Here is a 25,261-nt window from a genome sequence, read left to right as displayed (position 1 = left end):
AAAAAACCGGTTCCGAGCCTTGCTCTAAACTTCGGAATGCAAAATAACTATGAAGCGTAATAAAATCCTGTGCTATTGATTGATGTATTAGTCCTGTAGTATTTAACAAAATAATTTAATTAAATGCCACAGGAAGGTATGTGAAGCTTTGATATAATGAAATTCGGTCAAAGGTGGAACATGGAAATCCCTAATTATTAAATAAATACATACTCGCCTAACTTGATGGATGCGATAAAATTGGGTTTAAAATCATCGTTACGTAAGTTCCAAAAATAGTGCAGGTACCTACCTACATTCAAAATATATATATACTAGTGATGAAATATGTATAATATTTTTGACGGTGTACAGTTAAGTGTAAAAATATGGGTGTAGACAACTTACTCAAAAATATGTCCCATAATTCTTAATTCCCTGACATAAGAGCTATGGGACGTATTTTTGAGATGATTTATGCACCCATATTTTTACACTTGACTGTACAGTGTACATAGTAGGCCTGTCAAATTAGATAAAAAAAGCGTTTTATGAATTAATTCCCAGCAAGCTGGAAATCATTTTAATACCTTCATTTGGTCCTAAATGCGTACCTATAATCCGAGTTTGCTCCATTCCAGGAATATGGAAAAAAATATTTCTGTTTCAGTTTTTTGCTTGTAGTTCAAAAACGGTCTGTCTGACGGAAAATTTGCTCTAATCACGATAAAAAATTATATCTGAGGATCCGAAAAGTACCTTAATATGAATTCGTAGTCAAACATTGTAAAAAATGGCCGCTATTTTGTATTTTTTTTTTGTAAAATCGTGATAAAACCCGATTTTTTTGTCTCTGATCCACAACAACCTTGCTGGAATTGAATTTGACGATGGGTTCCTTCTACATATAATGGTTTATTGTCAATCCAAGGTAACATTTATCTCCCAAGGCTCCCACAATTTATCCACATCTCCTGGGATGGAGCAAACACAAATTATACGCATTTAGGACCAAATGAAGGTATTAAAATGATTTCCAGCTTGCTGGGAATTAATTAATCAAAACGCTTTTTTTTTCATCTAATTTGATTGGCCTATATAAGTACCTAAGGATTTATGTTAATGTCACAATTTTGTAAAGTAGGTATTGAACATCTTAATTTTATCCATATTTAATTATAATGTTTTTTTTATTAATTAGGTATTGTAACACTCGACCCTGGAGTTCAATTTAAACCTATATTATATCTAAAGAAAATAATACCTTTTAAAATAATAGCTTTGAATGTCGAAAGCAATGTTGAGTTCTGTTTTTACAAAAATCTTCTTACTTTAATAAACAGACGTAAGTGCCTGGAACCCTCCATTATTCAACATTTCCCTCAGAGTCCCGGTTCTATCCCACTTTCCCCTATAATGCCCACAACTACTCTTTTATTTACAAATTTTCATTTAAATGAAATGTATGAATACTAAAAAAAAATACAACGAAATACCGGGACGTGGTCCTGCTCCTATGATATTTGTTACGCATATGATCTATCATCTAATATGTCAGCTATTAACAGTGACATTTCTGGATGAAGCTGACAGCTGGTAAAAGATTAGTTCTAATCGCCCTCCCGGTAGGTTAAATGGTATGTCATCCTGGAAGCAAGAAATAAATGAATACCTACTGATATAATACAGTAAAATTATACATTTTGCGTTTGCGTCAAATCCGGTAGTTCTGATTTTTTGCAGACTTGTTTATGATGTTGGCCCAATGAATAATCCAAGTTTGTGACCTCGAGCGCCGAACGCAACTTTGTCAAAAATGGAATAAACCGCATTTTTTTTTAGATTTGGGCGATTATAACCCTAAAGTACTAGTTTTTGAGAGTAACTTCCTAGGGCGTTTTAAAGTAGACTAAATTTGCTACAATAAGACACTAGAATTGTCTCTGTGCATCTAATATTTTCCGAGATAAAGCCTTTCAAAATGTATAATTTCCCCCCCCCAAACAGGGTTGACAAAGTTGCGTTCGGCGCTCGAAGTCACAAACTTGGATTATTCATTGGGCCAACATCATAAACAAGTCTGCAAAAAATCAGAACTACCGGATTTGACGCAAAAGAGCCAGGTTACAAAATTCGACAAAGTTACTGGATTAATAGTCTTTATGCAAATTACCACTATACTCGTACTGCACTTATTCCCTTTCGTTTTATCGCCTCGTCTCAACTCTCAACTAGGTAGGACTTGAAATTAACTTTGTAATTGATATTCATAAACAAACTTAATTATAGTAACAGCACCAGTCATGGGACATTTAAGAGGAAATTTGGAGTATTTATGATATTTCCCTTGTACATGTAAATGGTCCTCCGCTTAGCGTGTTAAAAGATGAAAGTCCTATCCGCCTTTCATGTTTTAGGCGTGTTGTATCAAAGATACTGCAATGAGTTTCCACATAATTAACAAATTAAAACTATGCTTTTTTTCTCCAGTCATGGACACCAAAGCTCCAGTAATGGGCCCCCGGTAATGGACGTGGATCCAGTAATGGGCCCCCTATAATGGACATTGCTCTATCAGTATAAAATATAGAAATGGGGAATAAGTTATGGCAAAAAAATCAATTTTTGGTATAAGCTTTTATCGCTGAATGTATTTTTCTTTCCACAGCCAATTATTATTGTATTAGATTCATCGAGACAATTCTAATATACCCAAACACAATTAGTTAGGGTTTATTGCGATAAAGTTTCCATAGCCACCTCCTGTCTCCATCATCAGATCAAGTCCATGTTATCATAGTATTGCATTATCATCCGATTTGCATACTTAATTACGTACTTACACAAAATTTCAACTGAATCGGAAATCGAAAAGTGGGTCAAATTCAGCTACCAAGATTTGACCCACACTAACTAACAAAGGCAAGTTAAATAAAAGTTTGGAAAAACGATATTAATTTATCCTAAGTCCGAGAATACCTCCTGGTTGACATATTTCGTAACTACATTTTACTTCTGTATTGTTTAAAACATGAAATTATGGCATGGCAAGCATCATTATGTCAATTGTCCCATCATAGGAGGTATGCAGTTTTACAGCTCCTATAATGGGATTGGGCCAAATACCACTATTTTTTTAGATCTGTGGAGTCACAACATAGTGTGTTGTATAACTTATCTCATGGTAAATGCAATTAACAAAACACATTCTAGTTTTCATCAAGTATTAATTAATTAAAATTTAATAAATTAACTCACCTCTCTTAGCGAAGTTGTTAAGAATTTTTAGTGATTTTTTTTTTCAGTGGCACGACAACTTTTGGGTTGACGCACATTTCTTAAAAAATAACCGAATTTAATAAAAATTCAAACATAATCAGCTCTAGGACTCTTATTTATGATAAAAATATATCCAGTGTTTATAAACTACTTTTATATACTTATTTTAGAGGAATTGTGTTTTTTTGTCCCATTACTGGTTCCGTGTCCATTATAGGGTATACTACTATAAAACTTTATTATTTGTTTATAGGACAAAGGATTAAATGATGTCCCTTGTCCAGCCTTTATTACAAAAAAGCTATCAGCGACAACCGTCACACATTTCACATTTTTATATACCTTCGGCCTGCCGTTTCGCTTATCTAGACACTTTTACTATTGGGTCGTGTTTAAGCTCCAAATTCCCCCTCTCAGGTGAAGCTTTGACCCTTCGGCCCTAAGAGGAGCTCAGCCTTCGGCCTTCGCTACCCTCGACGCTTCGCCGTCGGGCCTTCGGCCATTGTATGATAATTAATTCTAAATCGAAACATGTTTCTTTAAAAAATCGTGCTTCGATTCTTAAGTTAATAAATCTCAACAGCCAGTTTAAAATGATAGGTAGGTAGGACTAGTTCATGAAAATGAATTTTATCAATATAATTTAACCAAGCTAACATGGCTTCGTCTTTAAAAAAAGTACTGTACACTTTAGGTACAAATAATATACATTTATACACGATGATTTTTAATCGGTCATCAGGAACCAATTTTTTTTATTCAGTTATCGATGACGATCACATTTAACTATGAAACCAACTGCGAAATCGCGGAAAAAATTTTTACTCTCTCATAGAAAATATCAACATCGGACCAGCCCTACTGTATGAAACAGGCAAACATTTTTTTGTGATTTCGAGGTTGGTTCCATAGTTAAATGTGATCGCCATCGATGACTGAATTAGAAAAATTGGTTCCTGATCACCGATTACATTTCTTGGTGTATAGAAATACGACGGTCATTGAGACGCTGCCGCACTTCGGTAGTGCCAAGTCTATAATCAAATTAGCTTAGTCAAATCCTAAACAATTACTTTATACAAAACCATAACTACCAATTTTAATAAGTACGTCTACGTATAAAGTCTGTTCGGAAAGAGAAGAGTTGTGGAATGTATTGGGCCTCATACATTCCACGAGTATTTCCACACAGACTAAAAACTATCTAGGTTATATTTTAAACAGTTGCACTAAACAAAACCTTATTGAAACTTACTGGCCGCTTTTGCAAATCCTTGCGCTAACAAACTGGATTCCAAATTCAAAACTTCAGCTTCAGTAGCCCGCGAGCGCTCGTGGCGGGCGCACGCACGATGCCGCCGTGATGATTCGCACGCTCATCCTCATATACGTCGCGTCGTTGGTTCACAGTGAATACAAGGGTGATATTGTGAAACATGTGCGTCACTCTAGCAGGAGCCTCATAAGGCATGGCCGGTCTAGGACCCACCTGACCAGACATCGGGCCAGGGAGCTGATTGCCCAGGACATCGAGGCTGAGAAAAGCAGTGAGCTAGGTACTAAGTTCTAAAGGATGTGATAATTATCATAGTTTTTATTTCAGGTGATGGGTAGGTAGGTAACGTTTTAAGGTAAAAGTTGCTAATCTTTGTTTGAGTCACTTTACTGCTTGACATAATACAAACCAAATTAATTTATTTTAATTTTTTTTTAATTTATCCATCTTCAAGCAGTGAATATAAGATGGAATAACAGTCATTTTTTGTTGAAGTAATTATGGCTTACAGTGAATAATTAATTACTAGTGAAGTTGCAATCATACCTATAATTGCAACTTCACTAATAAGGAATAATTTAATAAATTTAATTTGAGTTTTAATACAACTATTAAAGATCATACCATTAGGCACAATTAAATAAAAAATTAAGATTATTTCACGCTTAGCAAATGACGGAGTTGTCTTTGACGAATAATGGAAGAAACCAGTGCCGATTATATTAAATTTATTTATTAAAAACAACACAATCTGGGAGACCGAGCCTTGCTCGGAAAACATAATATATAAAAACTCAAAAATGCGCGTTTCCCGAGAGATAAGACCTAGCTAGATCGATTTCTCGCCCCCGAAAACCTCCATATAGCAAATTTCATCGAAATCGTTAGAGCCGTTTCCGACATCCCCGAAATATAGGTATAAATATAAATATAAATAAAAAAACAAGAATTGCTCGTTTAAAGGTATTATATACTAGTGGCTCTGTGAGATGTAGACCTCGCGAGCAGAGCTTTAAATTACATGGTGCTAAGAGCTTTAAATATAGTAAATTAAAAAAAAAACAATACGAAATTTAAGTGTAAAAAAATAAAAAAAGTTATATCCCAGCATACAAATACTGGGGATCGAACCCAGACTCTCTGTGCAAACAAAAAAAAGCGAACGTTTACAAACTGAGCCAAATAGTTCTTAGATAAGCGGACGAAATTTAGCTACTCATTCTCAAGTTAAAATTAGTTAAAATTAAAAATTCAGAAAATTTAATCTATAAACATATGTCAAAAAGAAAAAACTCTTATGATATCGATACGACTATTTGTTTAAGTGCGAGGTATCACGACTCCGCAATTTTAAAAAAAATCCAAAAACTGGATTGACATAAAATTTTTATTTAATCATAGCATCTGGTCACAAAATTTCACGAGAATCGGTTGAGAATTGTGACCTGTAGAGGAGAACATCCGTGCATCCGGACGGACATACGAAAGCAAAATGCCCTAGTCAAAACGTAGACCTTCGCTACGCTTCGGTCAATTATTAGATATGGACCAAAAATGTGTTAGTTATTGCTTATCATTTTATGTTAGTAACAACAGTAACCTAATAAAATATTCAGCAATTTATAAACAAAAGTGACTTTGTCCGTTGACCGATTGCCCATAACAGCAGAGAATCTAGCTTATTAGCTATCATGATATGATATGATATGATTTATTTATCTCACAATATACAATGTCACTTAAAATTACACATGGTAATTTTTTAGGAATTTATATTGTGATTGTCAGTTTTTTACATTATGAATAATGGAGTACGAAAAATAACACTGACAATCAAAATTGCATTTAAAATTATTAAATTACAATCGTATGTCAGCAGTTTCACAATAAATCAATTAAATCCAATTATTTAAAAAATAAATTCACCAGGAATGGGTCGTTATTAAGCTATAAGTAAAATATGTTAACAAAATTGAGCACTTATGTCACAGAAATTAAGGTCACCATGAAAGGGTCGTCATTATACTAAAAAATAAAAATAAATTTTAACAACAAACCTTACAATTTAGATGTCAACAAAGTACTATTTAAATAAATCTAATTAGTGATTTCATAAAACTCTTTTATAGAATACAGTGGATTATCCAATAAAAAGTTTCTCAAACGACGCTTAAATTTTTTGTCAGAGGGCTCGTCTCTCAAGTCTTGGGGTAGTCGCTCATAGTAAGTAGGGCCGATGACACGCGGGTTTTTTCCTGCAAGTGCCATGCGACGTGGGACAGTTCTCAGGCGCCCTGTTGAGCGAATCACCTTACCAGAGACGTTTACTTTAGAAAATGACGACAAGTTATTTCTGACATACATCAAAACTTCAAACATATGTAGTGAGTAGTGCGTCATTATTCGGTAGTCTACGAAAATGAGGTATTTTCACACGAATGTCTTGTTTTTTAACACCAGCCATAGCGCGCAGGGCGCGCTCTTGTAGTATTAAGACTCGATTCGCATCCGTCGAGTTCCCCCACATTATATAACCGTAAGACATTCGCGAATGAAATATGGCAAAGTAAACCGCTTAGAATATTATAACCGCATGCTTAGAATATTATAAACGTCGCTTGGTTAAGTCAAAATTAGCGCCTGCTGTACCTGAGCGTTTTCCAAAAGAAATGTACATTTCATTCATGTTTTCAAAATATTGACTTCTTGGGCTCATTTTACTCAGAATCATTTGTACATTTACGCCTCTACATGAAAAAATGTGTCCCAAAATTTTGTATGAAAAAATATTTTTCCAGTGCGTCACGTTCATACAAATAAAAAAATTATTCATACAAAAATATGACGATCTGGAAAGGAAATCTTGGGACACATTTTTTTCATGTATGAGGCGTGAATGTACAATAAAATGATTCTGAGCAAAATGAGCCCAAGAAGTCAATATTTTGAAGACATGAATGAAGTGTAGGTACATTTTTTTTTGGAAAACTCTCACCTACACGCAGGCACAATAATTATTGTCCATTTGCGGAAAATGCCCAGAAAAACTAAAACCTACGCGTTTGGGTTAACCGAAAGTAAATTTAATTCTTAAAAAACTCCATTCTTCAATTTATGCATACATATTACAATGGACCTAACGATGTTGAAATCATGATTTTCTACTTTAAATTAAATTTGCAAGTTAGGTTTTGAAATGTGCACGTAGGCATTAATGGGCTATCCTGTAGCTACCTTTAACCTGAAACTATAAACGCGATAAATAAAATATTAAAATTTGAAAATATAATTTTATCTTACACTTACAAGTGAATATAGATCATGTGAGAGTGAATTCCATTTTTAAGCAATATGCATAATCTTTCTTTCACTGGGTCGGTTATCAATATTAGCAAGAGGGGTTACAACAATTGTGTCCTCTTGTAAAACAATTCTATTCCACATTTGGCTAATTAGTCACCCTGATATTTGAGACCTTGACTGTACTGTATTGGGTGTCGAGACTTCTGTCGACCTTTAAATCTAGGCAGAAGGTAAAATGTAGTTATATATAGTTTGAGGACTAAAATAACATAATCTGGGGCCCAATTCTCGAACGGTATTAGACTAATATTATTAGTCCAGGTTACCATGGCAACACACTAAAATATTAGAGTTAGACTAATATCGTTCGAGAAATGGCCCCATGGTGATAAAGGTCTTCATAGATCCGATGGGTTTGTTAGATATGGCAGCAGCATAATAAATCACATTTTACTTAATGCGTTGTCACTTTATACGTCAGGGATAAAGGCGCCAAGCGGCAAATATTAAGTAAAAAACTGTATAGTAAATCCTAGAAGAAAATTATTGGTCTCGAAGAAGAAAATACTAGTTTGGTACTATACACACGATAATTGTCAACAATTAAACCGACATAATTTACACCTAAACAATGGAGGTTAACAATTAACATTAATTTGCAAAAATTAAAGAAAAAAATCTGGATAAGTATTACGTGAGTACCCACTTAATTACCTACTTGATGACCCGAAATGAGTCTTGGCCTCCAACACAACTAACACAAGAGCACGCCACTTTGCTCGGTCCCCAGAGCAGTATCGCGCCAGCTTTCGCCGACGCCGATTTCACGGAGATCTGCCTTCACTCTATCTGCCCAACGATATTTAGGAGCATAATACCCTTACACTTAAATATCATTAATCATAGCCAAAATATTTTTATTGCACATGATTTTACCTACCAAATTTATTTGGTCATTGGTCTAAAAAGAAAAACGGCTTTGAGTATGTGGTAAAGTAAATTCAAGTAAACGTGCCCTGTCCAAGCCTATTTATTTTGTCATTTTAGATATGACAAATATTATTTCCAACTAGCACTCTAATAAATAAGTAGAATAATGTAGGAGTTATATGTTGTAATGTTGTGTCAGCTTACTGCCACGAAATGTTTTATTAAAAGGTGGCAATAATACACATACCTTTTTAGGGTTCCGTACCTCAAAAGGAAAAAACGGAACCCTTATAGGATCACTCGTGCGTCTGTCTGTCCGTCTGTCACAGCCTATCTTCTCGGAAAGTACTGGACCAATTAAATTGAAATTTGGTACACATATGTATATTAGTGACCCAAAGATGGACATGTAACGTAAACAAATGAATTTTAAATATGGAGCCCACTTTTGGAGGGAAACCGAGAAAGTTAAAAAATAAAGTTTTTCAAACTATTATATCGTGTTATATATCAAATGAAAGAGCTAATTTTGAGAATTTCAAATATATATTTTTATTTTTTATAATTTGAAACTAAATAAATTAGATGTTATTTAAGAAAATAGCCAAAAAATTACCCCCCCCCCCCCCCCGTTATCTCCAAAAATACTGGGTCTACAATGTTGAAAAAAAACTACATAAAATAGTTCTTTACCTATAGATGACAGGAAAACCTATTAGAAATGTCCAGTCAAGACTTAATGTACGGAACCCTTGGAACGGGAGTCCGACTCGCACTTGGCCGGTTTTTTTTAACGAGCCTTCAAAGTGTCCCACTGCTGGTAAAGGCCTCCCCCCTAAACTACCAATCTTCCCGATTAACTGCAGCATCCGTCCAGTTGCTGAGAAATGCGTCCAGGTCGTCCCGATCCCACCATCTCCTCTTGGGCCGACCATGCCGGCGTTTACATAGTGGCACCATGGCAATAAATATTACTTATTCTACGGGGAAATGACTGAATAATAATTTATTTACATACAAGACATACACAGTGGTACTACTAAATGAAATTGATAACTAGCTTAAATCTAAAATAGGCCCTTGAGGCATTGTACCAAGGCGGCTGGCGGCATTTCCTCGCTGTATCGCAATGTTGATACGTTGTGCGAGGTAGACGCCAGCTCTTCGGTCACCAGATACGTCAACCAGACTTATTCTACCAATATTCTAAAAGAATGTGACTCACATTATGTGAGTGAATGTGGAAGATACGAAAAGAAAGCAGGTGAATGATGGTATGACGAACGACAGAGATATGGAAGAAAAAACATCCTGCCCCGACCTCAAGTGAATGAAAAAGGGCAAGCGAATGATTATCATGAAAGTGTGTATGTAGCAGACAGCACTTACAGTCGCCATCAGATATATCGGAGCGGCCAAGGTGTTCACAACATCTGAACACGCACTCTAACGCCCTGACAATTAAATAGAGGCGTGTTTAGATATTTGTGAGCGCCTTACCCGCTCCGATATATTTGATGGCGACTGTGTACAAACATTTACCTATGTATTTTAAAAAGCTCTGTCTCTCTGAATGACATTTCTATCACCCCGAGGACAAGGCGTGAAAATGTGTCTCGACTGAATGAAATGGATTAAACATTTTCTTAAATTAACGTCTTAACGCGATTAACTAATTAGACGAACTTCCTTTTATATCAGAAAATGTTCTTTCATATCTTGTCTTCAACTTGAATTCTCGAGCTTATTATGTTCATTCGGCGATATTTTTAAGTTATCTTACTAGTACACTTAGTAAATTAAAATCTTTATTTAAAACAGACGAAGAGCTTTTTAGGTTTTCAACGAATATTATATAAATTAATAATTTTCAATTTAAAATAACTGTTTAAGAATAAAAAAAATTACTTTAGGTACATAACAAAAGGCACTTTTCAAATATTTAATATAGTGTTTTTATAATCAAATACGTTTAAACCGAAATATCGGAAATGTTATCAATCAGTTCTAATGCCGCTATAAAGCCCTCATATATAGATGATAAACGCCACATGTTAATTGACAATTCTCTTACACTATTAGTTCTGTACATAACTACTATCCTTTTTTAGTTCAAATTTTCACCACCGCATGCGTTGCGATCGCTTTACTATCCCCACCATGCACTTTTTCGCGTCAACTTTAACTTCGTAAAATCTTGGTTAGAGTCTGCTCTTGCATATAAATAATTCGGCGTGAAATTTTTCATGCCCTTGATTTAAAACATGTAAAAATTCAATATAAAAAGTTATTTTTTGCGTTATGCTCTCCATTTAAGGAAATACTACACGATAAGATCGGATACGATAAGAAAGATATTTATAAGTGGATGACATTCACAGTTTATAGGTACGAGTTTTGCGTAATTGCGATTTTTCAGAGATCAGGTCACTGATTTTATTCCCAACGTCGAAGCTAAAACAAATTCTAACTCAGAGTAGTTTTATTCACTAAAAATAAATCTCATCGACAAGAGCACCCAGTAAATGAGAAACTCTTCATTTCCTGAAAGTTTCAAGGAGATAATGAACTAATATAAAGACTGAAGGAATAAATACCCCGTGGCGCTACAACAGTGCAAGTTTCAGAGTTCGGCTACAACGAAGCAAGTTTTGAGAGTTCCCACTGAACTAATTTTACGCGGATTTATTGATTAACACGAAACTTCGCGGGTATAATTTCAAAGTTTTGACAAATTTTGATGATTTACCAAAAGTTAGGTCGGGTACACTAATTTACAAAACAGATTACTTCAGAAACAATAAATCCATTGTAAATTTTTAGGCATTATGTTAATCTGCTTGCTGATGTTCTATATTTTTAATATAATTTTGGACGATAAAAGAGGTAGGAAAGCCTTTTGACGCGTGGACACAGATGTTATGAATGACACCGTTTCACCAAATACTATTCTTCAATCAAAAATCAAATACCGATTTGAGAAATTGAAAAACATTCTAACAGCAATTCGACTATTGAAAATCTAATTTTTGAAGTCGTTTAAAATCTACCAAGCCCTTACATAGAAAAAAAAAAACAATTTTTAGGAACAATAACTATAGTTAGGTCTCAAGTGATATAATTGTGATATACCTTGGTTAAAGATAATCTCACTAACAGTTCAAGAAAGATACATTTTCAAAATTTAAGATTTAACATCTTGTGACAAAAAAATATTACTCGGGTCAAAATACGCATATTGAATCAAAACTGATTTTTGTATTTGATACAAAAAAAAAATTGTTCTTGGCCTAAGATCTTACACAATACAGACAATACAAGACATTTTAATTCTTAGACGAGGCTATTTTCGTGTTTCCTTAAATCGAAAACCGAAATTTTATTAAAAAAAATATTCCTTCGTTTAAGATCTTTTTTATCTGTGAAAAAGTACTCCAACTCTCACTCCGAATTCAAGCGACCTGGTTGAAACTTCCAAATGCACGTGCATTTGCATAGTTTGGAGCCATGGCAATTGCTGATACAGGAAAATTCGTGACAACATGCACTTTATTACCATTTTGACGTACTCGCTAGTTCGGCAACAATTTATGAGATAAGTGCATGTTGCAGTGCAACTTTTCGAACCAGCACAGCTCGTACGTTGCAAAAATTTACCCTAATCTTATTAAAATAAGGGTTGTTTGAGTTTAAATGAAAAATCTGGACACGAGGCTTGAAAATTTATTCCATTATTTAAACGGAAACGGAATAGCTTCTGCTTTACAAAATGATGAAGAATGTTATTGCAAAAATAGTTTAAGAAATAGATAAGGAAGCGGACTGGTGCTTTATTTAATTTTCTACAGTAAATCATATTGCAAATAAGATTGTGGCTTTACTTTTCTGAGAATCTCTGACGCGAATTTTAAATGTTGTGGAACTATTGGATTCTTTCTTCTCATTTTCTTCGTACTTTTTAACCCTTTTGGCAAAGTTTAAAGAAAAACAATGATTATTTGCAAATGAGTTATATGCTTGTTAAATTATTTAAGGCGCAAGCGCAAGCTTAAACGCCTTAAACCCATCATTACATACTTATGAGGATTGTACGTGCATTTTGGAATTTCAAGTAGGCACCTACTGATATGAACAGTGGCTGAAAAACCGATTCATTTTGAAGAAATTTTCCATGTAGGATTGCATAACAGATAACATGATACACCTACGAGTATGTAGGTTATATATACCTGTTACTGACAATGCGTATAAAAATTAACCAAATTTTAAATCTGCAATACTGTTTATGTGAGTTAACATGGTTACACCAAACTCTCTTTATATAATCGTAATCGTATAAATAAACACTTGTGATTTTTTTTATCGAATGGATAGTTTCACCACTACGAATAAGAATTACAGAGTTAAAAACGCATTTTCGAGATTTCTGTAAATTTTTTCGAGGCAGACAGCGTTCCGTTCCCGCTTAATAAAACTGTGTAGTAAATATTAAGTACAATAGCAAAACAAAGGTTCTTTTGAAAACCTCTTCTATTTATAAAGCTTTCAGCATAATCAAATTTTTAATACAGTCATCTCAATACTGAAGATTGCTATTTATTTTGAAATATTTTATTTGCAAACATTTTAAAATTGGTTACTTAAATAAATGTTTTTGAATATACTTAAGACCTCGTTTTTACAAGTTGAGCATTGCAAAAATTTATTCGATTCCAGTTCTGCCCATGACGTTTTCAATTTGTTTTTTATTTAGCAGAGATTACTTAAGCATACTATAATTATGTATTTTAGTATGTTATTAGGGATGTACCTATATTATTATACCCTCGTAAAAAACCGGCCAGGTGCGAGTAGGAGTCGCGTTCCAAGTGTTCCGTAGGTACCTACGTATACATTATTTTACAAAAAAAAAATCGTCTTACGAATTTGTAGTTTTTACCGTAATATAGGTATTTGTAATGAACTCTTTCTTGTATTTTTTCAAAATCTTAGGCTCAAAAGTTTCGAAGATAGGTACTAGAAATTGGGCATTTTTTGGGGAAGTTTAGGAACTCCATTAAATACGAGTTGGCTCTCGTTGGTTCCCGATCTTAGAGCTCTTTCCCACTGGCGTCCAGTTTTTTGCGGGTACGGTTTTTTGCAGGATCCCGTTTTCTGTAGTATGCATGCAGGATCCCGCAAACAGAATCCTCGTGTTATGTGAAAGTTACTATATTAGCACCTATACTACTAAAATGGAATCCTGCAAAAAACCGTACCCGCAAAAAACTGGACGTCAGTGGCAAACAGCTCTTAATCCATTAATAAATCCATTTTTTGTGAATCAGATACGTCTGCGAGTGATGCTACAAATTTTATATAAAAGGGAAGATGGAAAATTCATCGCTTCCGGTAGGACTTGAACCCGCGACCGATGGATATGAATATGATCTACGGAAACCTACCAGAACTTTACCTTCTGTAGCTCAGTTGGTTAAGAGCTATGCACGGATCGCAAAGTTCGCGGGTTCTAGTCCTGCCGGAAGCGATGTATTTTTATAATTTTCGTTTAATATAAAATTAATCCATTTACACCGTATGTTTTTTTAAATTCCGTTAACTCCGGGATATGACTAAGTACATTTAATAAAACCAAAGACATATGTAACTTCGTATAAGATGAATAAAGTCTAAGGAAAAAACGAGCCTCGGAAATCAAGAAAAAGTCATTCTAGGGTAGATGACGCATACACCTTTGCCCTATGGTCGGCTAGATGGCGTGACGACACCGTTTCATATTTAACAATTTTAACACATATATATCAGTGAACGAACATGGGTCAAAATTATATAAAAATAATAAAATCAGTTATCCATATATATAATTTTTTTTGATAATTTAATACGTTTTCATTTTGAGTTTTAGTCGTGTGTCGATAGATGGCTTTAACTATGACAAGACCCCTCTATACTGTCTATTCTCTTTGATAAAACTAAACAGTTAATTTTCAAAAACTTTTTGTTTATAAAAAGTAATTAAATGCTGCATAGCGCTATTGTGGCACGGGCATTATATACGATATAAGTAGGTAGTTTGCAATATTTTTTTAAATTTTCTAATTTATCCCCCAGAAAGCTAAAATTTTTTTTGTTTACGTTACGCAAGTTCGTCTTTGTGACACCGATTTACATATGTGTACTAAATTTTAGCTCAATCGGTCCAGTAGTTTTGGAGACAGATAGGTACACCAGTGATCCTATAAGGCTACGTTCACACGGCGACTATTCGATTCGATATTTTCTCGCATACGGTTTTATCGTATACGGGACGTCTGTTCACACAGCGCAAGATCCATTCGGTTTTTTCTCGTATACGGTATTCCCGTATACGTGACAGCCGCTCACACGGCGTCTATTCGATGCAATTTACCTACCGCCACACCACCAGTCGTTGAGTGCACGCCGACATGGATCCCCATATTCCAATTATATAGCCAGCTTCTCCAATCTCCAATCGGCAATCCGTCCTCCATCATGACCTTTGCAAACGACGTTTCAAACACAACTGCCGGCTGCCTGCCCCCGCGCGCGTCCCGTATACGAGAAACCAGTTTGTCCGTATGAACGACTCAACGAAAACGTAAGCGCCACTGAGTATCGCATTCGATAAAATCGTTTCGAGAATCTCGCATTCCCGGTGGCAAGACCCTACGGTATACGGTATAAAATATGTCTCGAATACGAGATTTTCTCGTATAGACGCCGTGTGAACGATTTTCAGAGTTGCCATACAAATTTTGCTGTCACTACGATATTCGATAAAATCTCGTATACGGTATGCGGGAAAAATGACGCCGTGTGAACGTAGCCTAAGGGTTCCGTTTTTTACTTTTGAGGTACGGAACCTTAAAAGACTCTGGACTTAATTTCAGTGTCGTCTACCATACTGTGCTTAGTAATATTACCTTGTAAGGTAGAAGCGTAATATATTTCGCGATTCTCCGCCGCCATGTGCGGATTAAGGGCGTAATTCGGTTTGGGCGAGTGCTTCATATTTTTGAAGTCTGAAGTTCAAAGACGAATGCGAAATCGAATCACGAAAGCACTTAAGACTAGTATGTTTTTAAGCACGAATTACGAATCGTCTCGAATCACCTCTGCTTCTAACTATCTAAAAATACATATTTCTAAATTCTACTGCTTATTTTAAGGGCATATATTATTTAGACTAGCTTTCTTTGACGTCTCTTTTTTTAAATACTCGTTCAAGAGTGTGTACCTACATTCTTAAATCATCATCATCATCTCCTAGCTGTTTTCGGCCACAGCGACTGCTTGTGCGCTCTCAGGTGACTGACGTAGGTAGCCAATCTTTGCAGCAAATGTGCGGCCACGCTCGCTGCAGGTCAGCACCCTTCCGACGTAATTATATGTGATGGCCACAGGTGGTCTGGCCTTTAACTCGTTACGTTGTTCTAGAGTACGTACTTACATTCTTAAACAATAGTAGACCATAGTTAAGTAGGTATCGAAATTTCGCTATCTATCTCTCCACTGCTAATGCATGTTAGAATGATAAGAGATTTTTAAAACTCTAATCCCACTCTAGTTTGATTGAAGCATACAAGTATCAGCGCGAAAATGCGGCCGAAATTAAATTCTGGATTTGTGCACTAAAGAAAAAAAAAAAGAAAGTCCGATTCTGATTTACTTAAAAAATTGTGAAAGTTTTCTTCTTGATTTGATAGAAGTCGTGTATTTTTCGTACATATATCGTAAATAACGATTTTACGAATCCGTAAAATTACTGGGCCTTAAATACAAAATGCGGTATCAAAGGCAGCCTAACATAAATATTAAATAAACAATATTGGAAGGACATTGACTGTCTTGTTCCCTTGAGAGGACCGAGTTATGGCAAATTGGCAGCGGGAAATCAAAGCTTAATAAGTATGACATTGAAGGGTATTAGTTATTTTTATAACAATATATATCTACTGAAACTAACTTTGCCCACGACTTCGTCCACGTAGAATAACATAAATTATGTTACATAAAAGTCGTTGAATACGTAATCGCACTCCCTTTTTCTACTTCCTAAATGGAATTTTTAAATTAAAGGAAATCCAAAAAAAAAAACTGCTTCGGGCAAGACTCCCACTTGCGATCTTTTGAAACACCGGGCCAATCGCTCTTAATTAACTTCATTCCATTTTTCCTTGCAGTATCGCTTACATACATAAACAGCTCCTTAGTCGTTGCCTTCAATTAGTAGAAAAAGGGCGGCAAAAAATTTAGCGCAAATGGTTATCGTCCCACAGAAAATTTGAAATTCGCGTCTTTGAAAATAAAAATCGCGTCGCGTCGCGGATAATGAAAACTACAATTGTATTGAAAAGCAGTCGTCCATTTTCATCCCGATAGTCAATTTATTTGCAAGCTTTAATTTAACTCGCATGTTTGAAAGCGTTCCGAGCATTTATTTTTATACTAATAGCGTGCTATGGCGTCCTATTAGGCCATATTATTGAAAGTACACACCACATTTTTTTTTCTATGTAAACATTTTATGAATGTTATTTTCTTAATGAGTCAAATTAATCGACTTGAGTAATTTTCTTGCCCAATAAAATACCTAATTGTGGTTTGTTTACATTCTTTTAAATACCTAAAGATAGAGACTATAAATAAAAGACAAAACAAGTTTTTCTATCAGCAGTAGAGAAATATGAAAATGTACCCGGATGGTAACGAGGAGTATCCATCTCTGTCAATAAAGATACTCTGAAGGTATGATTGAATATGGAATTAGTGACATTGGCAGTTTTGTAGCCATGGTTACTGAAGTACCTATTTGAGAAACTATGAAAAAGATTCACTTTAGCTAGCTAAAAAAGAAAGAGGTAAACTAATGACCTCCATAAACACCGTGCGTTCAGTATCACTTTCATGTTACTATTTACATATTTAAAATCGTACCTAAATTTCAAGGTAACGTAGTTATAGTAAAGTGACGTTTGGATGTCAATTATAGCTGCGTTACTGTTATATTGGTCAGCTTATAACCTACAGTTGACATCCGAACGTCACCTTTACAACACCGACCGTCCAACCGACCGTCCGACCATCTGTTCACGGCTACAAATATGTGACGTTCCACGGCAAAAGGTACCTTATGAGGGTTTCTAGTTTCGGAGATATGAAATGTTTTGTATAGAGGTGAAAAAATGCTCAATTTTTTTTTATTGTGTGATCTGAAACCTTAATGCGTAACGTTTGTTTACCTGTTTTTATTTTTGTTATAAGTTAGTAATAAGCCTAGTAATGTCGTCTCAGAGTTTAGTAGAAAAGGTACCTTATGGAAAAAAGATTGAAAATTCCCAAAAAAACTAGTCAATACGGGAAAAGAAGTTTGGTAGAGAACTGTATTAGCATTCTGCAAAACTAATTTGATAATTTCAGTTCTGGTTGGGGCGCCTCGCAAATATTATAACCGTACATCGACCGACATCACAAATCCAAGTAGCCTGCTATTATACCAAAGTTACTCTCGTCAAGTCTTTCTTAACTAGAATAATCTTCATTTGGTTTGGTCGCATGCAGTAAATCAGCCATTGGTTTGCTGAAAATTGCCAATACCCGACGCATTACCTTATGGAATATCTGAGGTCATTGAACCTCAATGCCGCTTATCTTCAATAGCAACCGAAATATGTTATTGATAAGAAATAGACGATTTATACCATTACCAAAATATTATTAGTTTATCCTAACTGTTCCATCATCAGCATCATCATGCCTCATCATGTAACTTAATCACAAGGTACCTTTTCATTACATACAAATTATTGGTCTTTTTTAAGATTATTATGACGAAGAACTAATTAAATTTGGGGCAGTTTAATGTAAATTAATATTTTCTATTCATAAAAGATAAACTGTAATATGATTGATATTTTGTAGTGATGTATTATTAGATTTATTTCCATAAGGTACCTTTTCGTAAATGTATGGAGCCAATACTGTTATTGTTATGTAAGTTTAAAGTGGCATAAGGGGTTAAATATAGTATTTAGTTGGGGTTTTAGGATTTATTTCATTTGAATGACAGAATTTCTTTCATATGTGCTCAGAAAAATTGATTGTGTGTCACATTAAAAGTAAAAATATTCAATTTTGTGATTTTATATGAAAAAGTCAGAAAATACATTTTCACCTCTAAATCGGTATTGTTTTTTGCTTAAACTGTCTGTCAGTGTCGTTTTCTAATAGATAAAATTTAAATCTTGAGAGCTCATTGCAATCAATCGTGAAAATGAAATAAAACTTTATTTTCAAGAGATTGGTTAGTATACACATAAATCAGTCGATATCAAAAGTTTCTATTTGCATTACAGAACAAGTCGCAATATTTTTTTAATCTCAGATATATAAGGTATTATTATTTGTAGTCAACTATGTAACTTACTTCAGGAACATAGTTTTTTAGGCGGCTAAACTTAAAACTTCTCTATCGTAAAGTTGCTCATTTCACAACATTATTTTCAAAAAATCATATCTCTGTAACTACGCAACCTAGAAGGTTGATCTTTTGTGTTATCGATAGCTTATTTATTGTAGATTACTGGGGTATGCATAACTCCATACCCGCCATAAGGTACCTTTGACCGTGGGACGTCACATATGGTCTTATCTGGTTAAAAAATGTATTTGAAAAAACTGTAAAAAATATTATGCCAACATTGTTTCAATAGGTTTTCATGTCACGAGTTTTTTATAGAACTTTCATAATTTCTAAAAACACAGAAATGATATTTTTTATTCTTACATTAAATACTTACTAAACTAAACTGATTAAATAGCTGGCAAGAAGTAGGCTGTCCGACGCCGTGGACTTAATTTTAATATTAGATGACGAACAAAGACCAAAACACGTGCACGTTAGAAATTTGTTATTAAAAAGTCCGTAGCTCGGCCATGTGGCTCTGTGGGGAGGATGGAATTAACGCATCAAAGCACGAAATTTCTCGACGCGATAAAAATCTCTAATTTTCGCGCCTTAGCTGTTGTAATAGCCAGTTCTGTAGTACACATAATTTGTAAATGTCCAAACTGCGGCGCCCGTTTCGCAAGGGAAGGCACCCATGAAAATTGTTATTAAAAAGTCTTCTACGCGGCTGTTGCTCGAGCGCGTCTGTGGGTGGGTCGGCTTAGCTAAAACTTTGTTGATGCGATAACAATCTCTAATTTTCGCTCCTTAACTGCGGGAACAGCCGGTCCTGGAGTACATATAATTTGCTAGCTGTCAAAAGTGGGAAGTTATTTATCGAACCGTCCGCTTCTCGTAAAATCGCTCAACTTTGAAAATCGATAACCGGGCGTGGACGAATGTTCGATCGGCTGATGTAGAAATACGGCGTACGATAAAATCTTGGGCCCATTCGTAAGTAGACCACTAAATTCTATTTTATAGACATACCTATAAACACACTGTATAGTTTATGAAAAGTTGAAGATAAAATGGGATATATTTGTTATTTATTTAAATTTACACCATCACTGGAGTGAGTGAGGTAGGTATAGCACTCACTCCACAAAACCAGGGAAATGTCAATTACTCCACAAGAATTATTTAGTGTCGATTTCTTTAGAAAAATAATCCCACCATTTGCATGTCAGCCTATACAGCCTGTATACCTTTATCAAACCCAAAGTAAGTTACGTCCAAGCAATATATAAGTCAAACACATTTTGAGAAATAGAAAATGAGATTTTCATTTATCTTTTAAGGTCAGGGAGTTGCTGGAGATGTGCCCATCTGTCATAATAATGACGATTGGGTAGTCTATTGTTCGAATTTAGGTTCCTAATGTTCTTCTATTCATAATTTAATATGTGGGTCTGCAAGATCACTAAAAATCATTTCCATCCATTTCCATTCTATTGTCTGTCAAATATCAAAAGTGCTACCAAAATCGGAATGCTCTCAAGTGTCATTGGAAGTATTGAACAAAATCAGAAATAATATGTGATTGCGTAAATTATTTGCTTTTGTAACTGTACTTATATTCCAAGTTTTATAATCAAGTATATGTGTGTAAGTTTATCAATTATAGTTTATATTCATATATAGTCTTGTTTAGAAATTTATTTACTTTAAAAGACACTACACCTCACATACTTAAATATACCATAGATGACGCAAATGCATCTACTTCGCGTGTACGAACCCCGACTAAGCGTCGGCCAAGTCGCTATTGACATTCCACGTGCGCCAGTTGTTGCAGCCGGTAGTCCGTAAAAAAAAATGCCTCGTTGCGTGATAATTAACTGCAACAGCCCAAAAATTGCAAGCACCCAAGGGCAAGCACGTATTTCCTATCACAGGTAAGTAATTTTAAAATGATATTATGCGTAAATTCATTTTAAAACAAATTTTTATTTATTCCAAGTTGTGATTCCAATAATATACCTAAGTAACTAAATTAACGTTACAAAACTATATTTACATTACATTGCGCGTTTGCTTTGAGCGTTTGATCTGACGTTGTGAGTTAAGAGACGATGAATATCGGAACTAGCGATACTGTCGCGCATTGCTTCGACATCGTGGTACAGGCCGTTTATCATTCGTCTGTCAAATTTAGCGAGTAGTGTTGTTCGTTCTCCCGATCGCTCCTAATAAACGATTTTAATAGATATCGGACAGATGAATGGATATTAACTATTATAAAAAATGTTTTAGTAGTTATTGATAAAAAAAAACATGTCCTAATTTTACACGACACCTTTAAAAATGAGGGTACCTAATTTAAACATATACGATTACATGTTTATACGTTTAGTATATTTATAAATTACTATTGTGTTAAAAAACTTTCATTATTTTTGTTTTCCACATGATCCAGTCATAGATTTTGAAAATACCAGTTTCATTGAAGGGAAAAATTGGGAAGAAGATCATTCGTCTGTTTTTATCATTCGTCTGTCTTTATCATTCGTCTGTCAGAAAATCTATGTCATTTATGACAATCGATTTGTGATTTTTTGGCGTAGTTCGCGGGGGAGCGGGGAGTGAGCGAGCGAGACCGCAGTTATAAAATCTATGAGTAATGAGCAAGACAGTTGAATCATAGCGGGGCAGAGGGGCATCGGTGTCTTTGATCGGTTAGGATTTCCCATCACTAAATTGCGGCTGTGACATCACAGTAGGTGGTAAAAAGTCGGCACGCTTGGTTTCAATACAAATCGTGATATTTGCTTCATCTATGGTATATTTAAGTCTGTGCTACACCTACTTAATCTTTCTGCTTTAACCCATTGGTTGACTGGTAGGGAATGCCTTAAGACATTAAGTCCGCCATTTGTACCTTCATGTAGGTATTGTGCAATAAAGATTAAAATAAATAAGTAAATAAATAATCACTCACCGTATGTCCTGAATACAGCTTTTTGTATATAGCAGTCGAATAACTTACGTCTTGTTACATCCAAGAAGCTTTAAATCCCAAAAGTGGTCACGTTTTATCTTTTGTAGTTCTTTGCTTCACTTGTCTTATTGGCCCCACGTTAGGCGCCAGTTTAATTTTAGTTCACCATTGGTACTTTTAACATTTGTGTATTTGGTTGCGTGTAAATGTTGAATGTTTGTACGTGGGCTCTAACGAGTATCTTACCTTATTTGCTCCAATGGGCATCTTGCTTGTTAGCTTCACTTGTCTTGTTGGCCCCACGTTGGGCGCCAGTTTTATTTTAGGTCACCCTTCGTATTTTTAACATTTGTGTATTTGGTTGCGTGTAAATGTTGAATGTTTGTACGTGGGCTCTAATGAGTATCTTACCTTACCTTATTTAATTTTGCTCCAATGGGCATCTTGCTTGTTGGTCCCACGTTGGGCGCCAGTTTTATTTTAGATCCCCCTTCGTACTTTTGGTTGCATGACAAGATGTTGGGGAAATCTCTTATCTGGTTTTTATGACATAGGAGGCAAACGAGCAGATGAATCGCTTGATAGAAAGCAATTACCGTCGCTCATGGACACCTGCAACATGAAACATAGTGTTTGCTTCACTTCTCTTGTTGGCCCCACGTTGGGCGCCAGTTATTAAATTTTTTATTTTTACAAATTTGTATGTTTGATTGATAGTTTTTATGTTTGTAGCCTCTTTCTCACTCATGTAATGTTTATATAAGTGATGACGTCCCTTTTGCACACTTCAATTACCTTTAAGCGTAGGTAAGCGTCATTGTAGATCTGTGCCGTGGGTATATGATGTACTAAACTGACAGAGAGTAGTGTTGATTAGATTTCCTGTACCTATCAGGAATGTATTTTTTATACAACAATTTATTGAACATTGTCAATAGTTACATATACTTATCAATGATAAGTTATCATCACGAGGATTGTAAGGAACAATATTTTAAGTTAAAAGAATAATAGAAAAGGGTGATCCCTTTCGATCAAGATTCGAACTTACGACGTTTTGGAATACTAGTCCAATCGCTCTTAACGAACTAAGCTACCGAAGTTTTGCAGAAGCGGTTTTCCACAAGATCGCAAGTTCGAATATTGCACGAAGCGGTACATTTTTACAATTTCCCTTTAATTTAATATTTTGCAGTATTGTTTGCAGACGTATCTGTTTGATAAAAAAATAAGTATTTGATTCTTATAAACGACGGAGAAGGAATTTCAGGGCACTTATATAATCAACAAATCTTCCTCTCTCAGGAAGGTTTGTTGATTTTACAAGTGCTCTGATCTGAGCTTCACCCAAAAATAAAATATCCAAACCTTGCTGTATGTTGTCTATGTTCCCGTTTGATGTCTATCTTTATTCGTGTTTCAGAGAATCGAACTAACGGGTGAAATTTAATAGAGGAGCGTATTTCATATTTACATAAAACAAATACATACCTGGGTACTTAATATATTGTTATTATATTTGTTAGATTTGAACATGAGTGAGTCAAGTCATCTCGCATATTTGTATGTTTTTGCACAGACTATAATGACTATAGAAGTGGCATTCATCCCATTGTTTATTTACTATGATGATGCTTATTTTACAAATCTTTTCTCTTAACCCATTTACCTACGGGTGGCAAATGGAATCGCTACTAACAAAATAATTCCACGATACGGGGATACCTGTTAATTTGAGAATGGCTACAAGTTGGTCTTAATGCTCATGATCCCTTCAGTTGCATAAGTCAGGACGCATCGAATAAAATACTAAGACGCTCCGACAGGCTCTTTTACACAGCAGTTTTTAAAAGCCCCGCCTTTTTGGGAGCGATAAAAACAGATGCAATCATGATACTCATGTAGGTATATTTTGTGACTAAAAGTTTAATTAAATACTAAAGAGAGGCCACTGATTTCAATACATATTAATAAAACTATTCAAAAAATATAAGTTATGTGAAACGGACCGATTTGTGTAAGACAGCGATAAGTGACCCTGGTGACGTCATCAGATAATGACAACTAGACAACGCAACGATTTGAAGATAGAGTATTAAATATGCGCCACTACGCCATCCGGCGGTATGTGAATAACTAACTGGTACAAGGGAAAATTTTAAGGGTAATTTTTATCAATATCATATCAATAATAATCAATATCACAACTTTTACAGATATGGAAATTAGAATATCGCTTCTAATTTGCTCTGCGGGGATACACGGTCTGAGTTGAACTTTAATATACGTATATCAGTGTCAAAAGTGACATTACTTCAAACAAGTACGTCACTGTTGACACTGACATTACCGATCCATATCGTATCTTTAGCAAATTTTTGACGTATCTTAAAGTTTGAATGAGGCCGTTAATGTTTTCTACATCTACGTTGAACTGAGATCCCTAAACTTACGTAACTTAAGGGGCCCACTGATTAACAGTCCGCCGGACGGTATTGGCCTGTCAGTTGTTCGGAACTGTCAAAATTTTGTTCTAACTGACAGGCCGATACCGTCCGGCGGACTGTTAATCAGTGGGCCCCTTTATATCCCACGTCACTGTCGTTGACAGGTGCTATCATCTCGCCGACTGCGTCCGACGCGCTATATCTCTCAAGAGACGTCCATCATTTACAGTGATTGATATAAGTCGTCTGAACTAGCTTTAAGCTTAAAGTAGTTAGTAATGTGTCGCAGTAACATGTGCTGAAATGGTGAGAATTTCGAAGTACTTAGATTAATTTAGATTAATTTCATTACATAAATAAATGCCAGCCTCGTTGCTGAGACGAACAATGAACATGTCGCACGTTAAAATCCATTACGGGAGCTTTTAGGTGATTAGCGCAAAAATAAAAGTTTTCTTTGTTGAAAATTTATGTGAAAAAGTTACCAAGATTTATAATTTTATACAATTTTTGACATGTCTGACAAACTTCTTAATGATCTTCCGTAACAATTTTACTCAAAAATGCGTGAAGTCGGATATCTTTATGTTGTACTAATTCATCAATTTTGCTGAAAGGTAATAGTGTGTCAAGAGAAT

At 35.0% G+C, this 25,261-nt stretch overlaps 1 protein-coding gene across 2 annotated transcripts in view; it reads left to right on the top strand.

Moving 5' to 3' along the window:
• The first annotated feature begins 4,526 nt into the window (after positions 1-4,526).
• LOC134789690 (probable G-protein coupled receptor CG31760) overlaps positions 4,527-25,261 on the top strand; it is a 158,687-nt gene continuing 137,952 nt past the window's right edge. Inside the window, exon 1 of one of the 2 annotated variants that reach the window (XM_063760295.1) lies at positions 4,527-4,814. In XM_063760295.1, coding sequence (XP_063616365.1) covers positions 4,622-4,814 — 193 coding nt within the window. In that variant the 5' untranslated portion in view covers positions 4,527-4,621. The remainder of the gene's footprint in view (positions 4,815-25,261) is intronic. The other variant, XM_063760296.1, reaches the window with a different exon arrangement.

The sequence above is a fragment of the Cydia splendana genome, chromosome 4 (genome assembly GCF_910591565.1).
Source record: "Cydia splendana chromosome 4, ilCydSple1.2, whole genome shotgun sequence".
Lineage (NCBI taxonomy): Eukaryota > Metazoa > Arthropoda > Insecta > Lepidoptera > Tortricidae > Cydia > Cydia splendana.
Note: the sequence above shows the minus strand (reverse complement) of the source record. Positions and strands in the feature narration are given on the sequence as shown.